Below are 23,505 nucleotides of genomic sequence, written 5' to 3'. Positions count from 1 at the left end.
CACTGCTCCCCACGACCATTATCCAATAGAAGTCAGAAATCTACTGCACGTCTGCTCAGGGTGCAGGCCCTTAGAGGCAGATGCTGTCTTCCACTTGGTGCAGCACCAAGCACACAGAGGGTGCACAAAAGCACAGGAGAGAAAGGAGTGTGTGGTGACCAGAATGCCCCCAGTAATTTTCCTATTTTGTTTTCCACTATAAATTGAACAGAAGGACAGGCACGAGACCTCAGCAATGTGTAGATCTCGTTCCCTGGAATGTTTTCTTTCATCTGTAATCTCTTCATCAAAATCCATAAATCAGCTAGTTAAGACTAAAAAGCACAAGCATGACTATAATTTGTGTCTTCCTGCCCAGTGTTTCTTTTGGCACACAAAACACCAAACCTTTTCCTGAAAGGGGATTGATGGTGACACTGGGAAAGGATTCAGTGAAAGTGGACAGAAAGGCTCGCAGCGTTCCTGGTCTCACTTCCACAATCCCTTCTTCTTCATTCATCACAGAAGATTGAGAGAGCATAACAATGGTTTGTAGTGCTGTGGCAACTCTGGAAATCACAAATACAGAATCATTTTCCAGTGCTGGATGCTGCTAGCATACAGTTGGCACAGGCAGGCCAGGAGACCTCGTGGGAGAAGACTTGTTTGAGATGCCAGGACTGCAGCCCCTGCCACGTGCCCTGGTAGCAGCAGAGCTGCAGGGATTACCACCATCTCAGCTCTGTGCCACAGTGACTGCTAACACCTGTCAGCACGACTGTGCTATGCTTCCTTCAGCTGCTGCTGCTAGAGAGATCACAGGGGCTGCAAAAATCCCATCCATCTGCCCTAACCTGGAGCAGTTTGATTTCCCAGGGTGGGGAGTGAGCTACTGAGCTGCGCTGAGGCTCTGGTGGAATGGCAGGGAGGTGCTGGTGGGTACCACGGGGGTGGGCAGCGCTGGAAGCAGGGAGGTCAGGAGTCTTGGCCTGGTGAGCCACAGCTCTGCTGCTTTCCTTGAGTTCCACAGGGCCAGAGGCGGCAGACAGGCCCTGCATGGCTCTGCCCATGTGGCTCCAGGAGAACGCTTTCATCGTTTCATGGGAGAAAGGGCTCCAAGGACTCTTTTCTGTCTCATAGCAGAAGTAAATGCAATTGCTCAAAATCCTCAGATCACAGAGAGAGGTGAAGTTCAGGAGTCCTGTCCCTGTCCCGTGTCCTTACATGCTGTGACACAGAAAGAGCTCAGTCACATTGCTCATGGAATTTCATATGGTGAGGTATCCTAATCAAAGCACATCGCTCTGCCATCTCGTCTCAGCCCAGGAAGCAGCCGTCCCTATCTCCCTCTGCAGCCTTCCTACTGCAGCCGTGCTCACCGCGCTGGTCGCGTGACGCCGTCCCGTTGCACAGCTCCCTCTGACCTGGGGTGAGCCGCTGCCGCTGGGCCTCACACGGTTATTTTTATCTCCCTTTGTCTACCAATAAAATCCCCTCCCAGTTTTACTGTTTTCCACTTGACACGCGGATTTTTCTCATGTGCGTTTCCTTCTCCTCTGGCCAGGGGTGGAGGGCAGGGAGTATCCTGGATAACCTCACGTGAGAGGAATTTCCATGTGCTTTTCCACCTGAGGTGAAGCAGCCTCTGAGATGAGGCACGGTGTGGCAGTAGGGCCCCAGGGCCAGCTTGCAGCACCAGGATGGCACCGGCAGGGTGCTTGTGCTGCTCGCCCGCTGGATCACCTGCTGGATCACCTGCTGGGTTCCCTGCGACAGGCAGCACTGCCCGTGGTGCTGGGATGTGCCATCCAGAGACACCCAGACAGGCTTGAGCAGTAGGCCCAGGAGAACCTCCTGAGGTTGAAGCCAAGCGCCCGGCCCACCAGCACCAGCCGGGGGCTGAAAGGATAGGGCACAGTCCTGCCAAAAAGGACTTGTGGGCACAGGTGGGTGGCAGCTGGACACGAGCCAGCACTGTGCCCTCACAGCCCAGAAAGCCAGCCGTATCCTGGGCTGCACAAAAACCAATGTGGCTAGCAGGGCAAGGGAGGGAAACATTCAAAGCCAGGCTGGAGGGGCAATAAGAACCAGATCGAGCTATGGGTGTCCCTGTTCACTGCAGGGAGTTGAACCAGATGGCCCACAGAGGTCCTTTCCAGCTCTATGATTCTATGACCTCTCCTGTAACAGGGCAGAGAAAGGGGCTTGCGAGTGGTTGGGATGCGACGAGTCGATAAAAGCCTCCTAGGCCCGCAGAGGGGCGCCTTTGGGCCCGGCCGCACCTCCGGCCCGCCAGGGGGCAGCAGCAGCAGCGCGGCGGGGCTGGCGCGAGTCACGCCGGTGATCGCGGGATCCTTTCTCGCGATAAAAGCTGTGGCACAGAGGGAGGGGTGGGGGGGTGGTTATGATGTGATGTCGACGTCGTCACTTCCGGCTGCGCCGCGCGTCACTTCCTGGCGGGATGGCGGCGAAGCGGTCGCGGGCCGCAATGGAGGAGCAGGAGAAGACGTCGACGCGGAGCGACGACCGCGAGCAGGCGGTCAACCGCTGGGTGCTGCAGTTCTACTTCCACCAGGCCGTGGCGGCCTACCGTGCCGGGCGGAACCGCGACTTCCGTCAGCTCCGCGATGTGATGCAGGGTGCGGGGGGGCGGGCGCTGGGCAGGGGGAGGCCCGAGGCGGGGCTGGGGGGGCCGGGCCCTCTGTAACACCTCTCGTCCCGCAGCGCTGCTCGTGCGGCCCTTGGAGCGGGAGCCGGCGGTGGCTCAGATGTTGCGCGTCATGCAGTTCCTGTCGCGGATCGAGGAAGGCGAAAACCTAGGTGGGTCCCTGAGATCAGGCGGTGCCTCTGTAGGTTTACGGCCCCCCCGGAGGGACTTTGAGTGCCGTAGGCACTCTGCCTGTTTTTATCAGTAGTTCTAGAACTTATGATCAACCCGAACACTTCTGTGTCTGTTTCTCAAACCACGGGCTGTGAATTTTTGTAGATTGCACCTTCGATAAAGAGACAGAGCTCACTCCTCTTGAGTCAGCGATTGGAATCCTGCAGCTGATTGCAAAAGAATTCAGCGTGCCTGAAAAGAAGATAGAACTCATCCACAAAGTACTGAAGGAAGCTGTAAGACCTTTTCTAATAAATACACTGCTTGTGTATTGTGTTCATGTAGTTTTCTGTGAACAACAGTGGTTTTGTAACATGAGAACTGTCATAATTAGCAGTGGGCTGGCTGCAAATGCATATCTTCAGTTTGTGTGCTTCTTCATCACTTACTGTAGAACTGAATGCTAGCTTGCTCTGAAAGCCAGATGGTTGCCTATGTGCTGTGGTGATTATTGCATGTGCTTTCTATCTGGGAATAGAGTTAACACAGTATCAACAGAGAAATTGGTATTTTTTTTCCCCTCTCGTAGGCTGTTATTGTCTGCATAAAAAACAAAGAGTTCAGTAAAGCTTTGGCAGTTTTGAAGAGACATATGGAGAAGGATACTGGAAATCAGGTGAGGTGGTACCCGAATGAAAGATGGATGAGGGCTGTGACAGCTCGTGGGTTATTATGGGGGACTTGTGACTTCTACCACAGCCATAAGTTCCACTGCAAGGCAAGAACCTTGGGTAAATCTGCAAAAGAAAAAGTAGAGGTAGTGAAGTGAAATGAGCTCTTGAAAGATGAATCCTCAGCATTGAGCATTTCTTTGATCTGTTGGTTGTCACTTCAGAGTGTACTCTTAACACATGTTCCCTCGCTCATTCTTTGCCTCAGCACAAACTCAAGCTTACATGCTAGAGCAGGAGCTGGCAAGGAGGGTGGGAAGAGGCCCCACTCCTGTCTGTATGCAGTGTATGGTCTGGGGCACTGGAAGCAAACAGAACCAGTTGAATCTCCTGTTCTTTGAACTTTTTCCTAACCTTAGGTCAGCCTAAATGAGTTGGGCTTACATGCATCCAGTAGGAAAGGGACCCAGACCCACTTCCTCAGGTTGTCACTTACAGGCCCAATAACTACTCAGAGCATTCTTGCCTCCTTCAGAAAAAGAGGACTGAGTTGCAGACTATCATCCGGGAGAAGAATCGTGCTCATCCAATAATCAGAGATTTCTCATATGTGAACTTCCAGCAGTATATGTTTCAGTTCCTGAAGACCTACGTGGATACCTCGGAGCCGCTGCTGGTAACGGTGTGTGTCTGCCCTGTTTACTTACTTCCAGCCCTGTGCTGGCTTCTGCCCTCGTGTGCAGTAGGATGGGGCATGAAATAGGGAGAATTCTCGTCTTTCCATGAGACAATTAAATACAGTAATTTAGCTTGTACGTGGAAAATTGTTGCAGTGTTTAAGTACCTAATTAATAGTAGATGAAATCTGAAATACTTTAAATCTGTTCGTAGAAGGTTTAAGCAGTTGGAGATGCTTTTCAACTGTTACAGGCTTTAATTGGTAGGCATGAACTCTGTACGTAGTGCTCAGTGAACTGCAAGTAACAGCTTAAAATGCCCTTAGAGCACAAAGTTGAATGGTGTTGCAGTGAGTTATCATTTTAATGGTTATGTGCTTTTTTTTCCATCAAAGATGATGAAGAGTCTGAATTCAGAACATGCTGAAGAACCAAAGCGGTCATCAGTGACTCCTGAGTCTCCAAGCAGGACAGAGGACCAGGAAGAAGCTTATGAGCCCTTAAGAAGGGTAAAGCACTCAGTGGGAACTCTAAGACGTGCAGAAACTGCAGGAGGTGTGGCGGGAGCTCCAAGCTGCCCTGAAATGGCAAAGGACCCGACAGGAGCTCCAGAGCACGTAGGAACAGTGAAAGATGCGGTGAGAGCTCCCTGCCCTGCTGAAAGTACAGAGGATTCTCAGGGAGCTCCAAGATGTGCAGAAACCGCAAGAGATGTGATGGGGGCTCCAAGTCCCTCTGAAATGACAAAGGACCTGCTAGGAGCTCCAAAGTGTACAGAAACTGCCAGAGATGTGGTGAGAGCGCCCAGCCCTGCTGAGAGCACAAAGGACCCAGTGGGCACTCCAGGGCATGCAGAAACAGCAAGAGATGTGGCGAGAGCTCCCAGCCCTGCTGAAACAACAAAGAACCTTCCAGGAGCTCCAGAGTGTGCAGACACAGTGAAAAACACAGTGAGAGCACCCAGCCCTGCTGAAAGGAGGAAGGACCTTGTAAGAGCTCCAAAGCGTGCAGAAACAGCCAGAGATGTGGTGAGGGCACCCAGCCCTGCTGAAAGGGTGAAGGACACAGTGGGCGCTTCCGAGCCTATGAAAAGTGCTAGTTACCCAACGGCTTCTCAGCCTAGAATAGCAGCTGTTAAGAGCTCCAAAGTTTTTTCAGTACCTGTGGAAATATCTGAACAACCAGCAGCTGCAGCTCCAGTGCATGCAGGAGTGTCCTCCAGGGATCTGGAAAGGTGGGCGGAGAAATCTGGCCCTGTGCTGTAGATAAAATTTGACTGTGCTAGGTGGCCTTGGCAGTGTCCGTAAGGAGGGTGGGCAGAAAGGTTGGGATTGACTTCTTAGTAGATTTTATTTGCACCATAGGGTCACAGTGGATTGGTGAGGGTCACAGCATGGGGAAAAGACTGATATCAGTGAAGTGGAACTATTTAGGTGAAATACTTACAAGCTGCTTAGTTTTGTTTATTTTGTAGGACGCCCTTTAGAACTGTAACCACGTACGGAATTTCTGTTCTGAGAGAAGCTTTCAAGATGCTGTCCAACTCCCCGGATTCAGATGCACTCTTCAACAAACTGGATGAAACAGACTTGCCTTCCCCCCAGCAAATGTCTCCTTCTGTATCCCACAGAACCAAGAGACGGAAAGAAGAGAAGAATCAAGGTTCTGAGACCTTAGACTCTCCTGAAATACCCCATAAGAGCAAACGTTTGTTCACTATAAGCAAAATGATAATGGACCAAGGCAGCCAGTGCAGCAAGTCAAGTGAAAGTCCAGACTCTTCTCAGGAACGCGTTGTATCTTCTGCCTATAGACCTGTTCAGGAATTGCCTGACCAGCCTGTATCTACTAAAAGGTTGAGTATGAAGCCTGTTTCTTGTTCTGTGATCAAATCTGCACCCACTATTTTCATGTAGAGTAACTTTACCAGTGTGAATGACAAGAAACCTTTCTTTAATTCAATACAAGTATATTTGCCTTCCTTGTCCACTAGCATGTGTAGTAAACTTGTTATAACTTGCTGTTTGGTTACTAGAGGTGACAGTGATCCAGCAGCACTCAGCCAGCCAGTGCCATTAATATTGGTGGGTGTTTCTGACCGTCTCATGGTGGGGGTAGCATTTCTGCCCTTTGAGAAGTAGGATCTCCAACTTTTTTTTTCCTGAAACACGTTTGGCTAAGAAGCTCTTAGTTGGAGCTTTCTGACTGTTCCTGGAATTTGTTACTGCTTACCTTATAGCTGAAATTACTGCTGTGAAGGAGATAGAGTGATTTTAGATTTTTAATTTTTGTGTTTCCCACAGAAAACAGCCAACTATGCTCACTGGCTGATGTCTGAGATTAATACTGGTATGAGACGCCTAAGCTAAGTCTCAAGAGTATCTCCTTTTGCAAGCCATAGCAACGGTGTGACTGCCTCCTGCTTCAGTTGCTGTTCTTTAGTTAGCAGAGATGCTCAGCAGTGATGCTTTGGACCTCTAGGAGTGAAACTGGGAAGGTTGTTTGAGGAGAACTTTGTGTTGAAAGAAGGAGAAATAAATCACAGTTACCCATGGTTCCCTGGCTGAAGATTGCTAAGAGCCTAAGGTTTAGTTTCTGAAGGTGGACAGTACAGATCTTTGTGTTCTGTATAGCTTCTCTGGAGACATGTTGTCTTGCTCTGAAGCACCAGAGTGGCCTCAAGCATCGTGTGCTATGATGCAGCGTGCGTTAGTGTGAGCAGTGGTGAAATCTCTCACATGCCTTGCCCAGAGCTAAGCTTAATGACCAGAGGTGACACTGAGACTGTATTTCCATCCAGCTGTATTGGATGTGATAGCCAGGCATGAACTTCAGGAAGTATTCCTGAAGTGCCTAACTTAATTTCACTTGTTTGTGCTTGAGTCGTGGGAGCAGGTAACAGCACTGAGGCATGTTCCCTCACAAAGGCTCCTCTAGTTTAGCTGCCCTCAGTGTTAATAGTGGAAATTTCTAATAGTGGAAATTTCTAAGCGATGCTTAGAAATTCTACAGTCTTCCTGCCCTAAGCTGCTGTTGAGTTAGTGTTGTATGTGGTGGTCTGGAAAGCTCGGTGCTTGTTGGTTTACTGGTGTTAGTATGAGGTTGTTGGGCTTTGCAAGTGCAGATTACAAAATACAATATGCCACTTGTAGTTGAGTGAGATAGAGCTGGTAGCCTCCAGCAGGGGCTCCTAAGGACTCATCCCCACTTTGAGGGGAGTGGAGGAGGCGGCTTGTTTACACATTGCTTTGTGGTTTGTTTCTCTGCATTACTTGCCTGCTGTGCTCTAGCTGGCTCTGCACTCCTCCACCAAAATCTTACTAGCCATTAGCTGAAGTAAATGCTTGCCTGCTTTCAGGTCCTCTCAACAAAGGTGGAATAGTTCATATGGTGAAGAAAGAAAAGACAGCTGGAGTGATGAAGATGAGCTCTTTACAGATGCAGGTAAATACAGATCTGCAGTCATGGGTGTTAACTGATGATAATCCTGGTTTGTGTCTTATTTGTAGATGCCTTGCTACCTTTTGTGTCTGATTTATGATTGCTGGTTCCCCCCCCCAAAAAAAGTGGTCAGCTGCCTAATGCTGAGATATTTGGGTTTTGTTCTTCTTAGCCTGAAACATGTAGCAAGACCTCCTGTTCAACTTTCAGACTAACTGTGCTCAACGTAAAGGATGCAAATATTGGAAATACATCTCCTTCCCTTTTCCTGCTTTGTAGTCATGAAATAAAGGTTAAGTTTACCTTTTCAGGCAGATGAATTTTCTGGTCTAGCTACCTCTGCGGCTACGTGCATGGCTTAGCTGGAACTGCTAGTTAAAAGGAGTGGATGAGGGTCCAGAATGCCTAATTCCAGCCTCTGCACAGAGTATAGCCACATTCTGGGTATATGCCCCTGTTCTTGACATACTGACTAGTTTAAAACAAAGCCAGTCTTAATGGGAAGCTTTCTGTAACACAGTCGGGGTTTAAAAGAGAGAGACTGCAGAAAAGAGAGGGATAAATTAATGTAGTTTTATTGTGTGTCATGGAATTTTCTCATTGTAAGCAACTGCAGAGCTCGGCAGTTAAGCCAAAGGCCATCTCTTAGGAATGTCTGTCCTGACATTTGCATTGTTACACAATGTAATTCTCTTGTTTTGCTTTTCAGCATTAACTGAGACAAGCAGCAACAACTCCACAGTCTATGGTTCCAAGAAACAGGTAACGTTAGAGCTCTTGCAGCCTTTCTGTAGGGTTTGAAATCAGAACATGTCTGTAGAGAAAAGCAAGCTATAAAATGTTTGGAAATGTTGGTGAGGGTACTCTGGTGCAGTCCCCTGCAGCAGGCTGAGCTGCTACCATGCACACAGGCTGGGCTGGAGAGTGGTTCTTGCTGGGACCTTGCAGCATTGAGGCATGGTTAGTTGTCTGGGTCTTTGTGTTTACAGAGCTGGTGTGAGTTTCTCTTTTAAAAACAGATTTGATAGTTGTGGTTCTGTGCCTCCTGCATATCAGGTATTGTGTATTTGAGCAAAGCTGCTCTTCCCTGGTGCACAGGGTGAAGAAGTAGGTTAGCAAGCATTGGAGAGGTTCAGCATCTTGTTCGGGTGAGGGACATACATGAGGCAGCTGTTACCTTCCAACAGCTCCTAATAACTGTCAGCTTTACTTGTAGGTGAATGGCTGCATCTCTTGTGCAGCTGTACACAAAGCAGTGCTTTTGTGCTTGTGATTGCTTTCTGCAATTCTGTTTTATTTGCCTTCCATGCAAAAATTCAGCAGACTTGACCTTGCAATTTTAACACTGCCTCTGTGCAGCTGTGTGGGAGGTAGGCATTGAGCACTCTGTATCTCTGCTTGCTGTTGCATCAATTGATAATTCCTCTTCTGTGATTAGTATTGTATTTTGAGAAGCAGAATTACTTGACTTTGTGCTGGAGATTGGTGTTATTCTTATCTCAGTTATGAGAGCTCATCTACAATGAAGTGATTTTTTGGATGTTTGTGTGCTTTTGACAGAACAGTTCTGCCTTTCCTCCATGTTCCTAGCACAGATGATAAAGGAAAACTGATTAGGAAGGAGATGATGTGCTGAGAACTGTGCTGTATAACTCCTTTATGAGACTGTACTCTAAACTCACCGAATGCTGCTAACCTGCTTTTTTAGAAATGGACAGTACAGGAAAGCGAGTGGATCAAAGACGGAGTGAGGAAGTATGGAGAAGGGAGGTGGAAGACCATTTCTGAGAAATACCCCTTCCAGAACCGCACATCAGTGCAGATCAAGGATCGCTATCGGACCATGAAAAAGCTGGGAATCGCCTAAAGCTGGGGAGCACGGGATCCTCAGTATTAAAATGTTCTTGTTCTTAAAAGGTTGACCATAGCAATACTAGCAGCAAAGCTGCAGTGCACTTCCCTGGTGTGTGGTAAGCCCCTCTGCATCGTCATACCGGAGGCTGCTGCAGCACATGGTTCTTGTCAGATGTGGTTCCTGAGGAGCCTTGTGTCTCGAGTTGTAGCTGCAAGGTTTATGTCTTCTGCAGTTGGCAGAAGCTGCAGTTTGAATGCATGTGCTAGGAAATAGCCTGGATTGGGAATTCCTTTTCCTACCTGACAACTGCGGCCAATCTGATGGGCTGCTGAGATGTCCTGTGTTCTGCCATCTGACAATATCTGGGTAACTGTCAGTGGCTGTTTTTATGTTTCACTTGTCTAAACTGTTGGAGTTTTGTTTCATCCATTTGTACTCTCTCCTTTGGAGAGGTAACACAGTCCCACAGTTTCTGGGAAGAGGTTTAGGCAAGGCAATTTTTCTCCCAGAAATGTTTTTCTAGCCTGCAGGTAGGACTCTCCCTCACAACTTTCTGAGACTTAAGCAGTGTGTTTTTTTTTTAGTAAGTAAATATTGATTGGTCCCATCTTAAACAATCCAGTGCTCAATGATGTTGATTGTGACTTATTGTCTCCTTCCTGGTAACAGCATCCTGTATGCAATCCCTGCAAGCATATGAGCCCTGAGGGTACTGTTTCTTGCCTTCAGATGACTGAGCAGTATCTTCTATAAAATAAAGTTCTTTGCTGATGAGTTTCAAGAGTTGTAATATGTGAATTTGTGCCTCCCTGATAGCAGTGAGGCAGCTGGGAGCCCTGGCTGTGTAGTGACCTGTCCATTTGCTGCCTGAGCCTGCTGGGATGTTGTCAACAGCAGGTGGTAGGGGGTGGAACAGGGATACTCTGAAGGTGTGAAGTGCCACCTTGAAGGCACTGAAGTCTCATGTCTCTGAAGTCAAAGGGGCATTTCCTAAAAGCACACTACTGGCTGTGGGTGAGAGTGACTGGGTATAGAAACCCTAGAAATGCTGGGGAAGCCCAGCCAGGCTTGTTGCTTTTTTTACTTATCTCATGGCCTCTGGACTTACAGCTGGGGACTTCATGTGTGCTGTGAGCCAATGCACAAAAGCCAGGCAGTTCTGCAAGGAGCAGCAGAGGTGCCAAGGGGGGGCCTCTTGCAGATGCACCCTACACCAACGCTGTAGAGTTGAATCTGGAGGGATTACTGGAATAGCACCTACTTCCACCCTCTGTTCTGTCTACTTCTTTATGTTAGTTTCTTTTTTTTTGGGAGGGTTTTGTTTCTTTTTTACTCAATGCTCTGGGCTCACTGAAGCAGCTGTGGAGTTAGTGCTGGGTAGCAGTCTGTTTGGAAACACCTGCTTTCCCCTCTGTCCTTCAGCAGCTGCTGGAACGAGCTTCCCCTGCCACCTGCTTGTGGCTGTGCATTTCCCTCTGCTGCTGTAACACTACTTGTGCTGGAACAGCTGCAGATAGATGGGACTGAGCTCGCAGGGGCCGGTTCTGGGCTTGGTGAGAACCATGCGCTGGGGCAGGAATCACCAGTGTGATTAATTGCTTTGCTCACAAGTACTGGCAGCATTAGTCTGCAAGCAGAATGAGACTGGCTGGGACCTGGACCAGTGCTGTGCAGCCAGGAGATGCTGCTGGTGATTGTGGCACTTTGCAGCAGCCTTGGCCCTCAGCAGAAGGGTTCAGCTGGGTGAGATCCTACATGCACAAAGCAGACCAAGTCCTGCTGAGCACCAATATCACCTTGAGGAGTGGAGCCTGCTCCTGCTGAGCAGTGCTGTGCGGCAGCACAGGCGCAGTTAATGATTGATAACGCCGCTGCCTCGGCTCTGTGCTGCTGCCCAGCTGGAAGCAGCATGCTGCTGCTGGTGCTCCTGGTGCTGGGGCTGCCAGGTCCTGCTGTGTGCCCCAGGACTGAGCCCCTGAGCAGGACCAGCGATGAGCCCCTGTTCCGTGGGGCCGACCGCTATGACTTTGCCATCATCGTCCACGCTGGCACCACCGAGTGCTTCTGGCAGTTCGCACACCAGAGTGGCAATTTCTTCTTCAGCTTTGAGGTGAGTGCTGTGGGACACGTCCTGTGAAGTTGTGATCGTGATGCTTTGCCGATGGGTCTGGGGGAAAGGGCTGTGCTGGGTTGGCCTCGAGCAGTAGCTCTGTGGCCCTGTGGTGGGCAGTCTTCCTCCTTAGTCCTGTGGTGAGGCTGATGTATGAAAGAAGCTTTTGTAGAATAACAGCCATGTGCCTGTTGAACTCCAGCCTTGCTGTCCTCAGGGCAGAGGGGAACATCCTTGGTTGCACCAGGGGATGGCTGTGTAACTTCAATGGCTGGTCCTATGGAACTGAGCTTTTTTTTTTTTTAAGGCAGTTTGCTTTCTCATCAGCAATCCCATCTATTATTCTCAAACACACACTGAAAACCATGAGTATGTTCAGAGTGAGGTGATACAGAGTGCTCTGGCTGTGGTGGCCCTGTACCCAGTGGGAGCTCAATGGGGCAAGCTCAGCGCTGCGGGAGTGCTGGGCTGGCTGGAGGCCATTGTAGGACCTCAGCTTCCCTCTGAGCTACGGCTGGAAGGAGTGCTGAAGGTCTCAGGTGCAGCCGTATCAGTTTGTCCGTGTGCTCAGTCCCCTTCCCACGAGGGAAACCGGAGCCCTTTATCTCCTGTTTACACTGCTGGCTGAAGGAGCGTGGGGGCACAGCTGCCACCACCTCGTGCTTGGCAGAGCAGCCACGCAGTGCTCGTGTGGGAACAGCCCCAGGATGTAGCACAAACCCAGCTGACCCCAACCATGCTCTTGCTCAGCCCCAAAGCCAGCAGACAGCTGGGAGCTGCTCTGCAGGGTTGAGAGCATGCTTGGAGCCTGCTCTCCCCTCCTGGGACCCCTGACAGTGACCCAACACAGTCCCCTACCTCTCTGAGTGCCAGCAGCACTGTGGGCAAGGACAAAGAACTGAGAGGTGACGCTTCTCAAGGCTGTGGGTTTTGTTTTCCCTTTATGTGTAGCTGGCAGTGGCAGGAGGCATTTAATGCTTCAGAGCGCAGCCAGCACCCTCAGCTCCCAGTGACAGCCAAGCAGAGGGGACCTTGCTGGACTCCTGCCTTCTGTTTTCCCAAGTGAATCAGGCATAAAAGACCCCTAGGTGATGCCTCCCCAAGGACAGGTGTCCCCTTTGGGCAGTGGCCCAGCCCTGCTGTTGGGTATCTCTCACCTCCAGGTGCAGCGGGCGACGGGCGTTGCCAACAGCAGATACATCCTGGCCACAGCAAGAGACCCCAATGGCTTCCAGCTCGGCGCCTCCCAGGATGTGCGAGGACAGATCAACTTCCTGACCAAGGAGACAGGTCCCTGCTGCCCATGTTCCCTGGGGCTGGGTGGGCTCTGTGGGGTGTGCGCTCCCCACAGTGCTGATGTGCGTTGTGTGGTCATGGTGCCCTCTCTGCCAGCACACATCAGCATTAAGTGCTAGAAGCAGCACTGTCTTGAAACAGCGTAGGGAATAAAACCTCCCCTTCTCTCTGCAGGTTTCTATCAGCTGTGCCTGGACAATGGGCAAAATCACTTTGGCTTTGTGCAGGTGTATCTCAACTTCGGTGTCTACTATGATGGCTACAACATGGAAAAGGATCAGCCAGAAGAGAGGAAACAGCTGAACGACACATTGGATGCCATCAGGGTAAGTGCTCCTTCTGCTACAGAGTGCTTTGAGGCAGCACAGGGGTCAGGCAGACACAAAAACAGGCTGGAACTGAATGCAACAGTGCCGGCCTCCAGCAGCACCCCGTGGCAGGGATGGGCAAGTTCTTTCTGAGGGACCAAGGAAGGGCATTTGTCACCGCTTGATGTGCTGCTGCCTAACGTGGTGTTTAACCAAGCTGGTGGCTCAATGGATGTTCCTGCAAGGGCTCTACCAGCTCCTCAGCAGCACAATCTGCCTGAGCGTGGCTGGTAAGCACCTTTCTCTCCTCCTACTGGGCTACGTCTGCAGGACAGCATTCAGAAACTGCAGGTCCATGTCTTCCACATGTGGAGGTTCTACAACTTTGCCCGCATGAGGAAAGGGGCTGACTCCTTCCTCCTCGAGTCCAACTACCACTATGTCAACTGGTGGTCGATGGCTCAGAGCTGCGTCATTGTCCTCTCTGGGGTCCTGCAGCTTTACTTCTTGAAGCGTCTCTTCAATGTGCAGAGCTCTGGGAAGCCGAGGTGCTGACAGCTCCCTGACACAGCACAGCCCACAGGAGCCCCACCTGCACTCACCTGCAGCAGTGACTGAGGGGCTTGCCTGCACCTCTGCATCAGCCCCTCTGCTTCCCTCAGAGCAGAAGGAGAATGCTCAGGTCCTGCCCTGGGGAGGAGGGTGGTGTAGCTGGAAGCAGAGCTCGCTCACCTCCCACCTTTAAGTAAAATCCCCTTTAGAAAAAGAAAAAAAAAAAAAAACCCTCAACTTTGTGTTAGTGTGTCTTTACCAGCTTTTAGTGTTTCAACCTGCCCCTTTTGGCTAGGACCCCATTTTGTGAAGTGGTGGTTGCAGGCAGCTATCTGCTGTGTTCCTGCCTCCCTCCTGTGAATTGCTGCCTGCTGCACCAAGCCCAGGCAGCCAAACGTGCAGCCAGGCCTCAGGACTGACACCCTAAGGTGTTGCATGAGACAAGAGGCAGTTAGGAAGAAGGAACAGGCTTTATGCAACCACAACAGCAGGGCTGGTGCCTCCACACTGCCACGGTGAGCACAACTGCTCCCAGCCCCTGCTCCCTGCTTGGGGTGTGCTCCCTGTGGCTCCATGTGCTGCTACCATGCATGATGCAGGAGAAGTCCATTCTGCCCAGGAATGCTTGTGGCTCCTGAGCATTTGCACTGCCCTAAGTCAGTGTGTCCTCATTGCGCACGTACTCCCCAACATCTGCCTGGTGAAACACCACGATTGCCATGGGGTCCACCTTCCGGCAGTCCTGGGTGGATTTTGCAGCTACTCCAAATCCCTGGGGAAGAAGAAGAGGGGAGAGGGAGTGTTTTGCAGCCCAGTATCTATACCCTTAGAGTGGGAAGTGTAGGGGAGGCCACTCACCAGCGGGACGTCAGCCATGGAGTACACCACCACGCCTTGGTACTGTGCCGTGTTCTCTGTGATGCGGCCCAGGCCGGACTTCAGCACATGGTTGCCGTAGAGGAAGGACTGCTCTGAGCCTGGCTTCACCCACACCTTGTACTAAGAGAGAGGCAGAAATAGGTGAGCTGCCAAAAGGGTGGCACCAGGGACAAGCAGGTGTTGGGGAGGGGGGCACATCCCACCTTGGCATAGGGTGCAAGGAAGTCCAGGGCAGTGACACTAAGCCGGAACTTCTGTGTCTTGGTGAACTTGCCAAAGCAGGTGCCCAGTGCCACCAGGCTGTCCCGCGGGATGCTCGCAGCACCTTTCAGCAGCTTCTCGCTGCACGGAGACAGCGATAGAGCAGCTGTAGGCTGGGAGGGCTGCGTGGGCTCACCCTGTGCCCCACAGCTACCCCAACCCCAGCTCACCTCACATAGTACACGCGGTCACGGTGCAGGCGGAAGCAGTAGGTGCCATCGGGCCGGTCCACCAGCAGCTGGATGTTCTCGCCAATGCTGCAGGGAAAAACTACATCAGATCCATCCTCAGTGTTCCCCCAGTGACCTCTGGTCTTCCTGCCTCCTCCCCTTCAGCTGGGGGTCACCCAGCGGCAGGGGAGGGGCTGTAAGGGCCCTTCCAACCCAACCACGCTGCGATCCCCTCGGCACCCCCTGTGCCCCGCCACCACTGCCCGCATCCGTCCTTCACCCCATCCATTCCCCGTCAGCCCCGCTGTTCCCGCACGCGACACGTGCCCGCGCCTCCGGGACCATCGTTCCCCAGCCGGGCCCCAGCGCTCCCCCCGCCCCGCTGCCCTCCCGCGCTCCCGGCCGCTCACTATCTCCCGAGCTTCTCGAACACCGCGCGCGTCTCCGCCTCCGTCAGCGGCCGCATCGCCGCGCGCCTCACACGCGCCGCCGCGCCGGAAGCGGAAGTGGAAGTACCTGCGCCGGAAGTGCCTGTGCCGGAGCCGGAAGTGGCGTGGGCCCGTGCCGGCGGGGCGACGGCGATGGCGGCGGAGGAGGAGCGGCTGCTTGCCTGGCTGCGCGGCCCGGCGGCGGCGGGGCCCGGCGGCGCTGAGCTCGCCGCTTATGTGGCCGAGCTGGCGGCGCTGGGGCTGGCGGAGCTGGGCCGGGAGCCGGCGCGGCTGGCGGCGGAGCGGGAGCGGGTCGGAGCCGAGACGCGGCGCTTGGCCTTCGAGCACTACCGCGCCTTCATTCGCTCCGCGGAGTGCACCGGGCGCGCCGGCCGCGGCTTCGGTGGCATCGAGAGCCGTCTGGGCAGCCTGCTGGAGCGCCTGCCCGCCCTGCAGGACGCCTGCCGGTGAGCGGGATGGGCCAGGCTCGGGGGCGCTGGGGATAGAGCTGAGAAGGTGCGGGAACGTCTGGAGGTGGGTAAGGGCAGTGGGTGCCCTGAGGCCTCTGCCGGGCCCGGTGTTGAGACTGTGGTCAGCGGCAGAGCAGGAGAGTAGCTAAGGAGGTCCCAGGGCGTACCCCTCCACCCGCCCTGTGCTGATCCTTCCTGGCCCCGCAGGAACTTCATGCGTGATGCCGAGGCCATTGCCTGCAGCCGGCGGATGAACAGCCTGACACTGAACCGGCACACAGAGATCCTCGAGATCCTGGAGATCCCGCAGCTCATGGACACCTGTGTGCGTAACCGCTACTATGAGGAGGCACTGGAGCTGGCGGCCTACGTGCGCCGGCTGGAGAAGAAGTACAGCAGCATCCCCGTCATCCAGGTAGGGCCATGCTGCCCCTGCTGCACGGCTGTCCCACAGTCATAGAATCATTAAGGTTGGAAAAGAGCTGCGATCACCAGGTCCAACTGTCAGCCCATCCCCGCCATGCCCGCTTAGACCCAAATGCCACAGCTCCGTATTTCTTGATGCATGGGGTGTTGTGACCAAAGTGTGGGAGCTGGCACTTGGTCTTGTTGAGGCTCGTGCTGTTGGCCTCAGCCCACTGATCCCACCACTGAGGCTCTCTCCTCACAGGGAATTGTGGCTGAGGTGCGGCAGTCCACCCAGCTGATGCTGAACGAGCTCATCCAGCAGCTCCGCACCAACATCCCTCTGCCCACTTGCCTGCGGGTCATCGGCTATCTGCGGCGCATGGATGTCTTCACAGAGGCCGAGCTGCGCATCAAGTTCCTGCAGGCGCGGGATGCCTGGCTGCGCTCCATCCAGGCCTCCATCCCTGAGGATGACCCCTACTTCCACCTCACCAAGACAGTCGAGGCCTGCCGCGTCCACCTCTTTGACATCATCACACAGTACCGTGCCATCTTCTCTGATGAGGAGCCACTCCTGGCCCCCGAGCAGCCCTCCCTCAATGAGGGGGCCATCTTCCATGGTTGGGTGCTGCAGAAGGTCTCTGAGTTCCTGCAGGTGCTGGAGCGTGACCTGCAGAGAGGAGTGGGCAGCCGCTTGGACTCACTGCTGGGGCAATGCATGTACTTCGGCCTCTCCTTTAGCAGGGTGGGGGCTGACTTCCGTGGGCAGCTGGCCCCCATCTTCCAGCGCGTCGCTGCCACCACCTTCAGCAAGGCAGTAGAGGAGGCGGTGGAGAAGTTCCAGGAGGAGATGAATTCCTACACGCTCATCTCTGCCCCAGCTGTGCTGGGCAGTGCCGCAGCGGTGCCAGTGCCGTCAGCCCAGCCAGGGACACTGCAGCCACCCATGGTGCTGCTGGACTTTCCGCCCCTTGCCTGCTTCCTCAATGGCCTCCTTGTCGCCTTCAATGACCTGCGGCTCTGCTGCCCCATCGCGCTGGCCCAGGATGTGGCTGCCTGCCTGAAGGATGCCCTTGGCAAGGTGAGGTGCTGGGACTGCACCCAGGCTCCTGCTTTGTGGTGGTGAAACAGAGCAGCAGCAAATGAAAATGGTCTCTGTGCCCAAAATGCTGCCTTGGGGTTGGTGCTGTGGAGGGGAAGTGGCTGTTTCATGCGTCAGGTTCTCCACGCCCTTGGATTTGCCTGGGGATTGTGATCTGGGAATTAATGACTCTGTTCTCTGCCCCAGGTGACCAAAATAATCCTGGCCTTCCACCGGGCAGAGGAGGCGGCATTCAGCGGGCGCGAGCAGGAGCTCTTTGTCCAGTTCTGCGCAGCATTCCTGGAAGATCTGCTTCCTTACCTGAACCGCTGCCTCCAGGTTCTCTTTCCCCCGGCTCAGATCGCACAGGCGCTGGGTAAGGCTCCACTGTGGGGAGGAATAAAGTGGGAGATGCTGTTGTCACCATGGGATGCGGTGTTAGTGGCGCTGCGCTGGAGGGCTGTGCCCACCCCTCTCTCTGTGTCCCGTAGGCATCCCCCCGGCCCAGCTGCAGCGCTACGGCCACCTGGGCTGCGTTGACGTGGACGCTCTCAGGGAGCTGCTGGCCCCTGTCCTGCCAGCACAGGAGGCAGAGCTGCCGCCCGGTGAGGAAGAGCCGTCCCCACAAAGCCCTGCGCTCACACTGCATCCCACGCAGCCAGAGGGAACTGGGCCAGGGGAGCCCCCGCCCGAGCAGGGCCGAGAGGAGCCCGTGGACCCTGCACCGGGGGCTGTGCTGCTGGATGGGAGCGGGCACGGAGGGGAACGTCCCGCGGTGTGACCTGGGGGCTGCGGAGACGGGACAGCCGCGCTGCGGGTGGGAACGCTTGTTCTGCGGGCACAGGGGTCCCCATGTGTCCCCCTGGGTGGGGCCGGGCCGGGCCTGCAGCAATAAAGCTGTGCCACCCGCGCGGCCTCCCGGTCTCTGCCGTGGCTCTCCCACTCGAAGCCGCCGAGCCGTCGTTGCCGCGCCAGCGCCGCCGCTCCTCCCCGCCGGCAGGGGGCGCCCGTCCTCGTCCTCCCCGCCGCCGGCGCCCCTCTAGCCGCGCCGCGCCACTTCCGCCGGGATGGCGGCGGTGCTGTGCCGGCGGCTGCTGCCGGGCCGGGCTCCGGGGCAGGCCCGCGGCTGCGGGGCCGAGGCGGGGACGGGCTGGGCGGCGGTGCAGGAGCGCTCCTACTGGCAGGCGCTGCGGCGGCGGCTGCGGGGCCCTCCGAAGCCGCCCTTCTCCGCGCCGTGCCAGGTGGGCGCCCCGGTGCTGCGCGCCGCCGCCGCCGCCGTCGCCCCGGAGCGGTTGGGCGGCCCCGAGCTGCGGGCTCTGGCGGCGGCGCTGGCGGCGGGGCTGCGTGGGGGGCCGTGCCTGGGGCTGAGCGCCCCGCAGCTCGGAGTGCCCCTGCGCGTCTTCGCCGCCGCGCTGCCGCCCGAGCGCTGCCAGCAGTACCCCGCCGCGCTCCGCCGCGCGCACCGCATCGAGCCCTTCCCGCTGCGGCTCCTCGTCAACCCCGCGCTGCGCGTTCTGGACGGCCGCCTCGTCACCGCGCCCGAGGGCTGCGCCAGCATCCGCGGCTTCTCCGCCTGCGTCCCGCGGCACTGGGCCGTGCACGTCTCCGGTACGGCCTCGCTTCCCCCCTCCCCCGCCCCTCTTCCCGTCCCCTCTCCCCGCGGCCCGGCCCCGGCCCTACCCGCGCCGTCCCGCCGCAGGCGTGGATGAGAACGGGGACCCGGTGAGCTGGGAGGCGACGGGCTGGGCAGCCCGCATCGTGCAGCACGAGATGGACCACCTGGACGGCGTGCTCTTCATCGACCGCATGGACAGCCGCACCTTCGCCAACACCGCCTGGAGCCAGCTCCTCGACTGAGGGCGGCGGAGACGGAGCCCCGTCAGCGGTACGGCACCCTGGGATGTGGCCGCGGCCGCCACCGCCCCTTGGAGCCGGCCTCGGAGCTTCCTTTCTCGGTCTGGGAAAGGGGGCTGTGCAGGAGGGGACCGCCCCTCTCTCCTGCAGCACCTGGACCGCGGGAGGGGAAGGGGCTGGGAGCTGCGGGCTGCTGGGCATGGACTGAAACGAGGAGGGTCCCAGCGCCCAGAGGCCCTTATAGAACGTGCTCCTTGTGGGGCGGAAGGCTGCTCTGTGCGCCGCAGGAGTACCCTGTAGCAGGCAAAAGACTGCGGGAGCGGGGGAGGAGAGGGTATCCCCAACGCTGGGCCCTTCCACGCCCCCAGAGCCTTGCTGTGGGGCAGCTGTGCCTCAGGGAGGGGCCAGGCACTGGCTGAAGCTTTCGGATTGTTTTTATTTTCATATAAACAAGACAGAACCCAAAGCAGCATTAATTTAAAAAATAAAAAAGGAGCAGGAAGAAGAGTGGGGAGCAGAGGAGCGCCGGGGCACCTCTGTTAATGTCGGCCCTGCCAGGGCAGCATGCCCCCGTCCCTGCCTGGTGCTGAAGTGAGATGGGTTGGGTTGTGAGCTGCAGATGAACCCGTTTGGCACGGCCGCCTGCCTGGGAGCGGCGGGGCCCCACCGTCCACCACGGCCCTTAACCTTCTTGCCCAAAGTCCTCTGTGAACTTCTTCACTTTCAGGAGGTCCTCGGTGTTCACGGTGGGGCGGGTGGTGGCGAGGGAGCGCAGCATGTCCGACTGCAATACAGAAGGGGCGGCAGCTCAGACGTGGAGGTTGGGGGGATGGTAACATGCTGGGGGCATGCCCATTGCTAGGGTGCTGCTGCCAGGCAGGCGATGCCCCCAGAGGGGCTGGGGAGGGCACCAGCGCCCAGCTGCCATGTGCCTGCGTCAGGCCCTGAGGCAGGTGGCGGCTCTGGAGGAGGCAGGGGAACCGGTAGGGCCGGGGCGGCAGCATTGCTGTGCTGGGGACGGGCCCAAACGCAGCAGGATCTGATTACTATTGGTTGGTCCACTCACCATGCAGACGATGGGCTCCATCAGCTTGTCACTGGGCACCTCCATCCAGGTCATCTCGGTGGCACCCTGGTCCCCAGGCGAGCACGGCGTCAGGAGATCATCCACCAGAAGGTTGGGGTTGGTGCGGGAGGGACCGCGGACCTGGCGGAGGCAGGCAGTGCTGCAACACAGCCTCGGTGCCCACCCCTTCAGCAGCACAGCTCCTGGAACCCAACTCACCTTCTTGAAGTGCGTGGCTGACTGCACCTTGCGGACAGGCTGCATCAGGGCATCCCGCACAATGATGCTGATGTCAGCCCCAGAGTAGCCATCTGTCTTCCGTGCCAGCTCGTGGATGTCAGCCTCCGTCAGAGAGTGTGGGGTGTTGCCCAGGTGCAGTTTGAACATCTGGGCCCGGGCTGCCTCCTCAGGTAGTGGGATGTAAATGCGCTTCTCGAACCTGAGTGTGGCACAGGTGGGCACGGGTAAGTGGCTGTGGTCCCCAGCACAGCCCTGCGCTGCCAAATCTCGCAGCCGTATCCAGTGCAGTGCAGTACTGTGCTTTTGGGCACTGCAGAGGGATTGTGTCCTGCTCACCTCCTCCTGATGGCCGAGTCCAGCACCCAGGGGATGTTGGTGGCACCGAGCACCAGGATCCCATCACTGCTGTTGCCCACACCTGCCCAGAGAAACAGCAGGGGGGACACTTGAGAGCCATCCCCAAAGAGGATCACTGCTTCACCCAAACCCACCCCATCCCACGTTCCCTACCCAAAGGGTGTCCAGGTCCCGGGCAGCTCATCCCGCCAGGAAAAGTCCCACTCACCCTGCATCTGCACCAGGAACTCTGTCTTGATGCGCCGGGCCGCCTCACTCTCATTCTCATTGCGGGAGCCGCACAGTGAGTCCACCTCATCGATGAAGATGATGGAGGGTTTGTGCTGCCTCGCCAGCTCAAAGAGGTTCTTCACTAGCCTGGGCACAAAGGCAAGGGGTGGGTGCCCCCACCCAGAGCCCCAGGCAAGGACCCACAGCCCCACTTTGCCCACCCACTGCAGAGGGGCACGAGCCCTACGCACCACTGCTTCCTCCTGCCCCTGCCTACCCCAGAGCCCTGTGCTTGCACCAAGGAGGGGAACGCGGTGCGTGGAGAGCAGCCACCCCCTGGGCAGCCATCCCTTGGCCAGCCCACAGCCCTGGTGACACCTTACTTCTCGCTCTCTCCCAGCCACTTTGACATCAGGTCCGAGGATGACACGGAGAAGAAAGTGGAGTTGTTGGCCTCAGTGGCCACGGCCTTGGCCAAGTAGGACTTCCCAGTGCCAGGAGGCCCGAAGAGCAGGATCCCTCGCCAGGGCGTGCGCTTCCCTGCGACAGAGCCCAGCGTCAAAGCTTCTCCTGCACTGCACAAACTGGATCTGCACAGGGACCTCGGGCCAGCAGGGACACACATCCCTTCTGCTCTGGGTCACCTCCCTGCACGTACACCTCCACCACAGCTGCCGCCCCTCGCTGTGGGGCACGAGGCCCCTCTCCACGGCCGAGCGGCAGTCTTGGAGCTGCCAGTGACCCTCACCAGTGAACAAGTGTGGGAACTTGATGGGCAGGATCACGGCTTCCTTCAGGGCCTCCTTGGCTCCCTCCAGCCCAGCCACGTCGCTCCACCGCACATTGGGCTTCTCCATCATGATGGCACCTGCGGGGCAGAGAGGAGAGCTGGAGCCCACAGCTCCGGCCCACCAAACCCCCACCCAGCCACGCCGACCCCCCGGCACAAAGCAGTCCTGGCTGCGAATCCCAGCAGTGCCCCCACGGCACCATTCTCTGTGACACCGCCGTCCCGCCGAGCACCGCTGTGCCCACCGCAGCCCCTCACCCATCAGCTGCTCCTGCAGTTTCTTCTTCTCCGGGTTCTCACCCTCGCTGTCACTGTCGCTCCTGGAGAGAGAGCAGAGGACAGGGATGCGGTCACGGCGGCCGTGCCCGGGCCCCACCGGGAGGGGGGCAGCCCCACGCACCCCTTGGTGTCGTTCTGTGCCTCCTTGACCGGCCTCTTGCCCTGCTTCTCCTTGCTGCGCAGGTACTCCTTCAGCTTCTCGGCCCGGTCCAGGTACTGCACGCACTTGGCGCGGATGCTCTCCTTGGCTTTTTCGCTGTGCGCCTCATCTGCAGGAGAGCCCCGGCCGTCACCGTCAGCCCCGCAGCCCCGCGCGCCCCGCGCCCCCCCGCTCACATTTGATGGCGTGCAAGAAGTACTCCACGGCGTGCTGGTACAGCCGCAGCGCCTCCTCGTAGTTCTTGGCCTTGTCCTCCTCGGTGGCTTTGGTCACCAGGTCGATGGCCTTCTGCGGGGGGACGCGGCGCACTGAGCCCGGCGCCACCGAGCGCGGCCCGCCCCGCCCCGCAGCCCGGCCCGCTCACAGGGACGGGACGGGCCCTCCCGGCGCGGCCCGGCGGGGCGGTTGGAGGCCGGGCCCGGGCGGCGGGCGCGCCGCGGTACCTGCAGGGTGGTCGTTGTCATCTCATCGCCCGGTGGCGGCCGCAGCTGGCGCGACCCGGCCCGGCGGCGGCGGCGGCGGCGGCGGCAGCGGGGGCCCGCGGGACCGCCCCGACTGCGGCTGTGCGCGGCGGCTACAGCGCCCCCTGGCGGAGCCCGCCGGTACGGCAGAGGACGGGCTGGACGCGCCCGCCCGGGACGCCCCGCCCACACGCCTCGCGCACGCGTACGGCGCGCATCCCCCGCGCTCAGCTGTGAGCCGCGGTGCGGTGCGGTGCGGGGGGCGGTGGTCGGGGCGGTGTCGGGCGGAGCGAGTGCCGAACGGCAGTTCTGTGCTCCTGGAGGAGTCAGCAAAGCCGCTCCCTGCGCTTCGGGAGGGCAGAACTTGGGCTGTTTGGGACATTTGCTGGGAGAAACCCTTGGAGGATTCCTTGGGAGGCGGTGATGGAGGGCAAAGTGCTGCACACGCAGCTCACATAGCATAAATACACAGTATACATAATACACACTGCCGCACACACACACACTGTACCATACCCAACACACGCTATACACCTTCTGAACAGTGTGTGTACACACATATGTGTGTGTGTGGTATATACGGTTATGTTCACTGTGTGTATGGCACGGAGATGGTATGTATGTGTACAGACTACTGCGTGTACAATACAGGTACATAGGCATACATACGTATATACACAC

At 56.5% G+C, this 23,505-nt stretch overlaps 5 protein-coding genes across 10 annotated transcripts; 3 read left to right on the top strand and 2 right to left on the bottom strand.

The window, feature by feature from the left end:
* Nucleotides 1-2,411: 2,411 nt before the first annotated feature.
* Nucleotides 2,412-10,225, top strand: TERF2 (telomeric repeat binding factor 2). Of its 4 annotated transcripts, none has more exons than XM_040707005.2 (10): nt 2,412-2,618; nt 2,704-2,799; nt 2,966-3,096; nt 3,390-3,476; nt 4,094-4,153; nt 4,544-5,382; nt 5,779-6,003; nt 7,507-7,592; nt 8,299-8,351; nt 9,298-10,225. In XM_040707005.2, the coding sequence occupies exons 1-10, from the start codon at nt 2,441-2,443 to the stop codon at nt 9,454-9,456; spliced, it is 1,914 nt and encodes a 637-aa protein (XP_040562939.1). In that variant the 5' UTR covers nt 2,412-2,440; the 3' UTR covers nt 9,457-10,225. The 4 variants fall into 4 exon arrangements, with proteins under 4 accessions (XP_040562939.1, XP_015148031.2, XP_015148032.2 ...); XM_015292545.4 differs by having other exon boundaries at nt 5,623-6,003; XM_015292546.4 differs by having other exon boundaries at nt 4,007-4,153.
* Nucleotides 10,226-11,299: 1,074 nt separating this feature from the next.
* TMED6 (transmembrane p24 trafficking protein 6) lies at nt 11,300-13,818 on the top strand. Its single transcript, NM_001282172.2, has 4 exons — nt 11,300-11,554; nt 12,718-12,844; nt 13,025-13,176; nt 13,489-13,818. The coding sequence occupies exons 1-4, from the start codon at nt 11,300-11,302 to the stop codon at nt 13,711-13,713; spliced, it is 759 nt and encodes a 252-aa protein (NP_001269101.2). The 3' UTR covers nt 13,714-13,818.
* Nucleotides 13,819-14,161: 343 nt separating this feature from the next.
* On the bottom strand, nt 14,162-15,511 carry NIP7 (NIP7, nucleolar pre-rRNA processing protein). Its single transcript, NM_001277489.2, has 5 exons — nt 15,431-15,511; nt 15,021-15,107; nt 14,793-14,931; nt 14,569-14,709; nt 14,162-14,482 (listed from the first exon to the last, which is right to left on the bottom strand). Exons 1-5 carry the CDS (start codon nt 15,484-15,486, stop codon nt 14,363-14,365), a joined length of 543 nt encoding a protein of 180 aa, NP_001264418.1. The 5' UTR covers nt 15,487-15,511; the 3' UTR covers nt 14,162-14,362.
* GCOG8 (component of oligomeric golgi complex 8) lies at nt 14,711-19,727 on the top strand. 3 transcript variants are annotated; one of them, XM_040707209.2, is made up of 5 exons: nt 14,711-14,730; nt 16,126-16,333; nt 16,589-17,407; nt 17,615-17,783; nt 17,899-18,323. In XM_040707209.2, the coding sequence occupies exons 2-5, from the start codon at nt 16,133-16,135 to the stop codon at nt 18,186-18,188; spliced, it is 1,479 nt and encodes a 492-aa protein (XP_040563143.1). In that variant the 5' UTR covers nt 14,711-14,730; nt 16,126-16,132; the 3' UTR covers nt 18,189-18,323. The 3 variants fall into 3 exon arrangements, with proteins under 3 accessions (XP_040563143.1, XP_040563144.1, XP_025010014.2); XM_040707210.2 differs by lacking the exons at nt 14,711-14,730; nt 17,899-18,323 and adding exons at nt 15,559-15,915; nt 19,107-19,727; XM_025154246.3 differs by lacking the exon at nt 14,711-14,730 and adding an exon at nt 15,559-15,915.
* VPS4A (vacuolar protein sorting 4 homolog A) lies at nt 19,678-22,892 on the bottom strand. Its single transcript, XM_015292679.4, has 11 exons — nt 22,807-22,892; nt 22,540-22,651; nt 22,325-22,472; nt 22,183-22,244; nt 21,883-22,002; nt 21,518-21,674; nt 21,133-21,281; nt 20,904-20,985; nt 20,547-20,766; nt 20,328-20,468; nt 19,678-20,045 (listed from the first exon to the last, which is right to left on the bottom strand). Exons 1-11 carry the CDS (start codon nt 22,825-22,827, stop codon nt 19,944-19,946), a joined length of 1,314 nt encoding a protein of 437 aa, XP_015148165.2. The 5' UTR covers nt 22,828-22,892; the 3' UTR covers nt 19,678-19,943.
* Nucleotides 22,893-23,505: the final 613 nt, after the last annotated feature.

This window comes from Gallus gallus, chromosome 11 (genome assembly GCF_016699485.2).
Source record: "Gallus gallus isolate bGalGal1 chromosome 11, bGalGal1.mat.broiler.GRCg7b, whole genome shotgun sequence".
NCBI classification, from domain to species: Eukaryota; Metazoa; Chordata; class Aves; order Galliformes; family Phasianidae; genus Gallus; species Gallus gallus.
The sequence above is the reverse complement of the archived record's forward strand: the minus strand, read 5'-3'. Positions and strand labels throughout refer to the sequence as shown.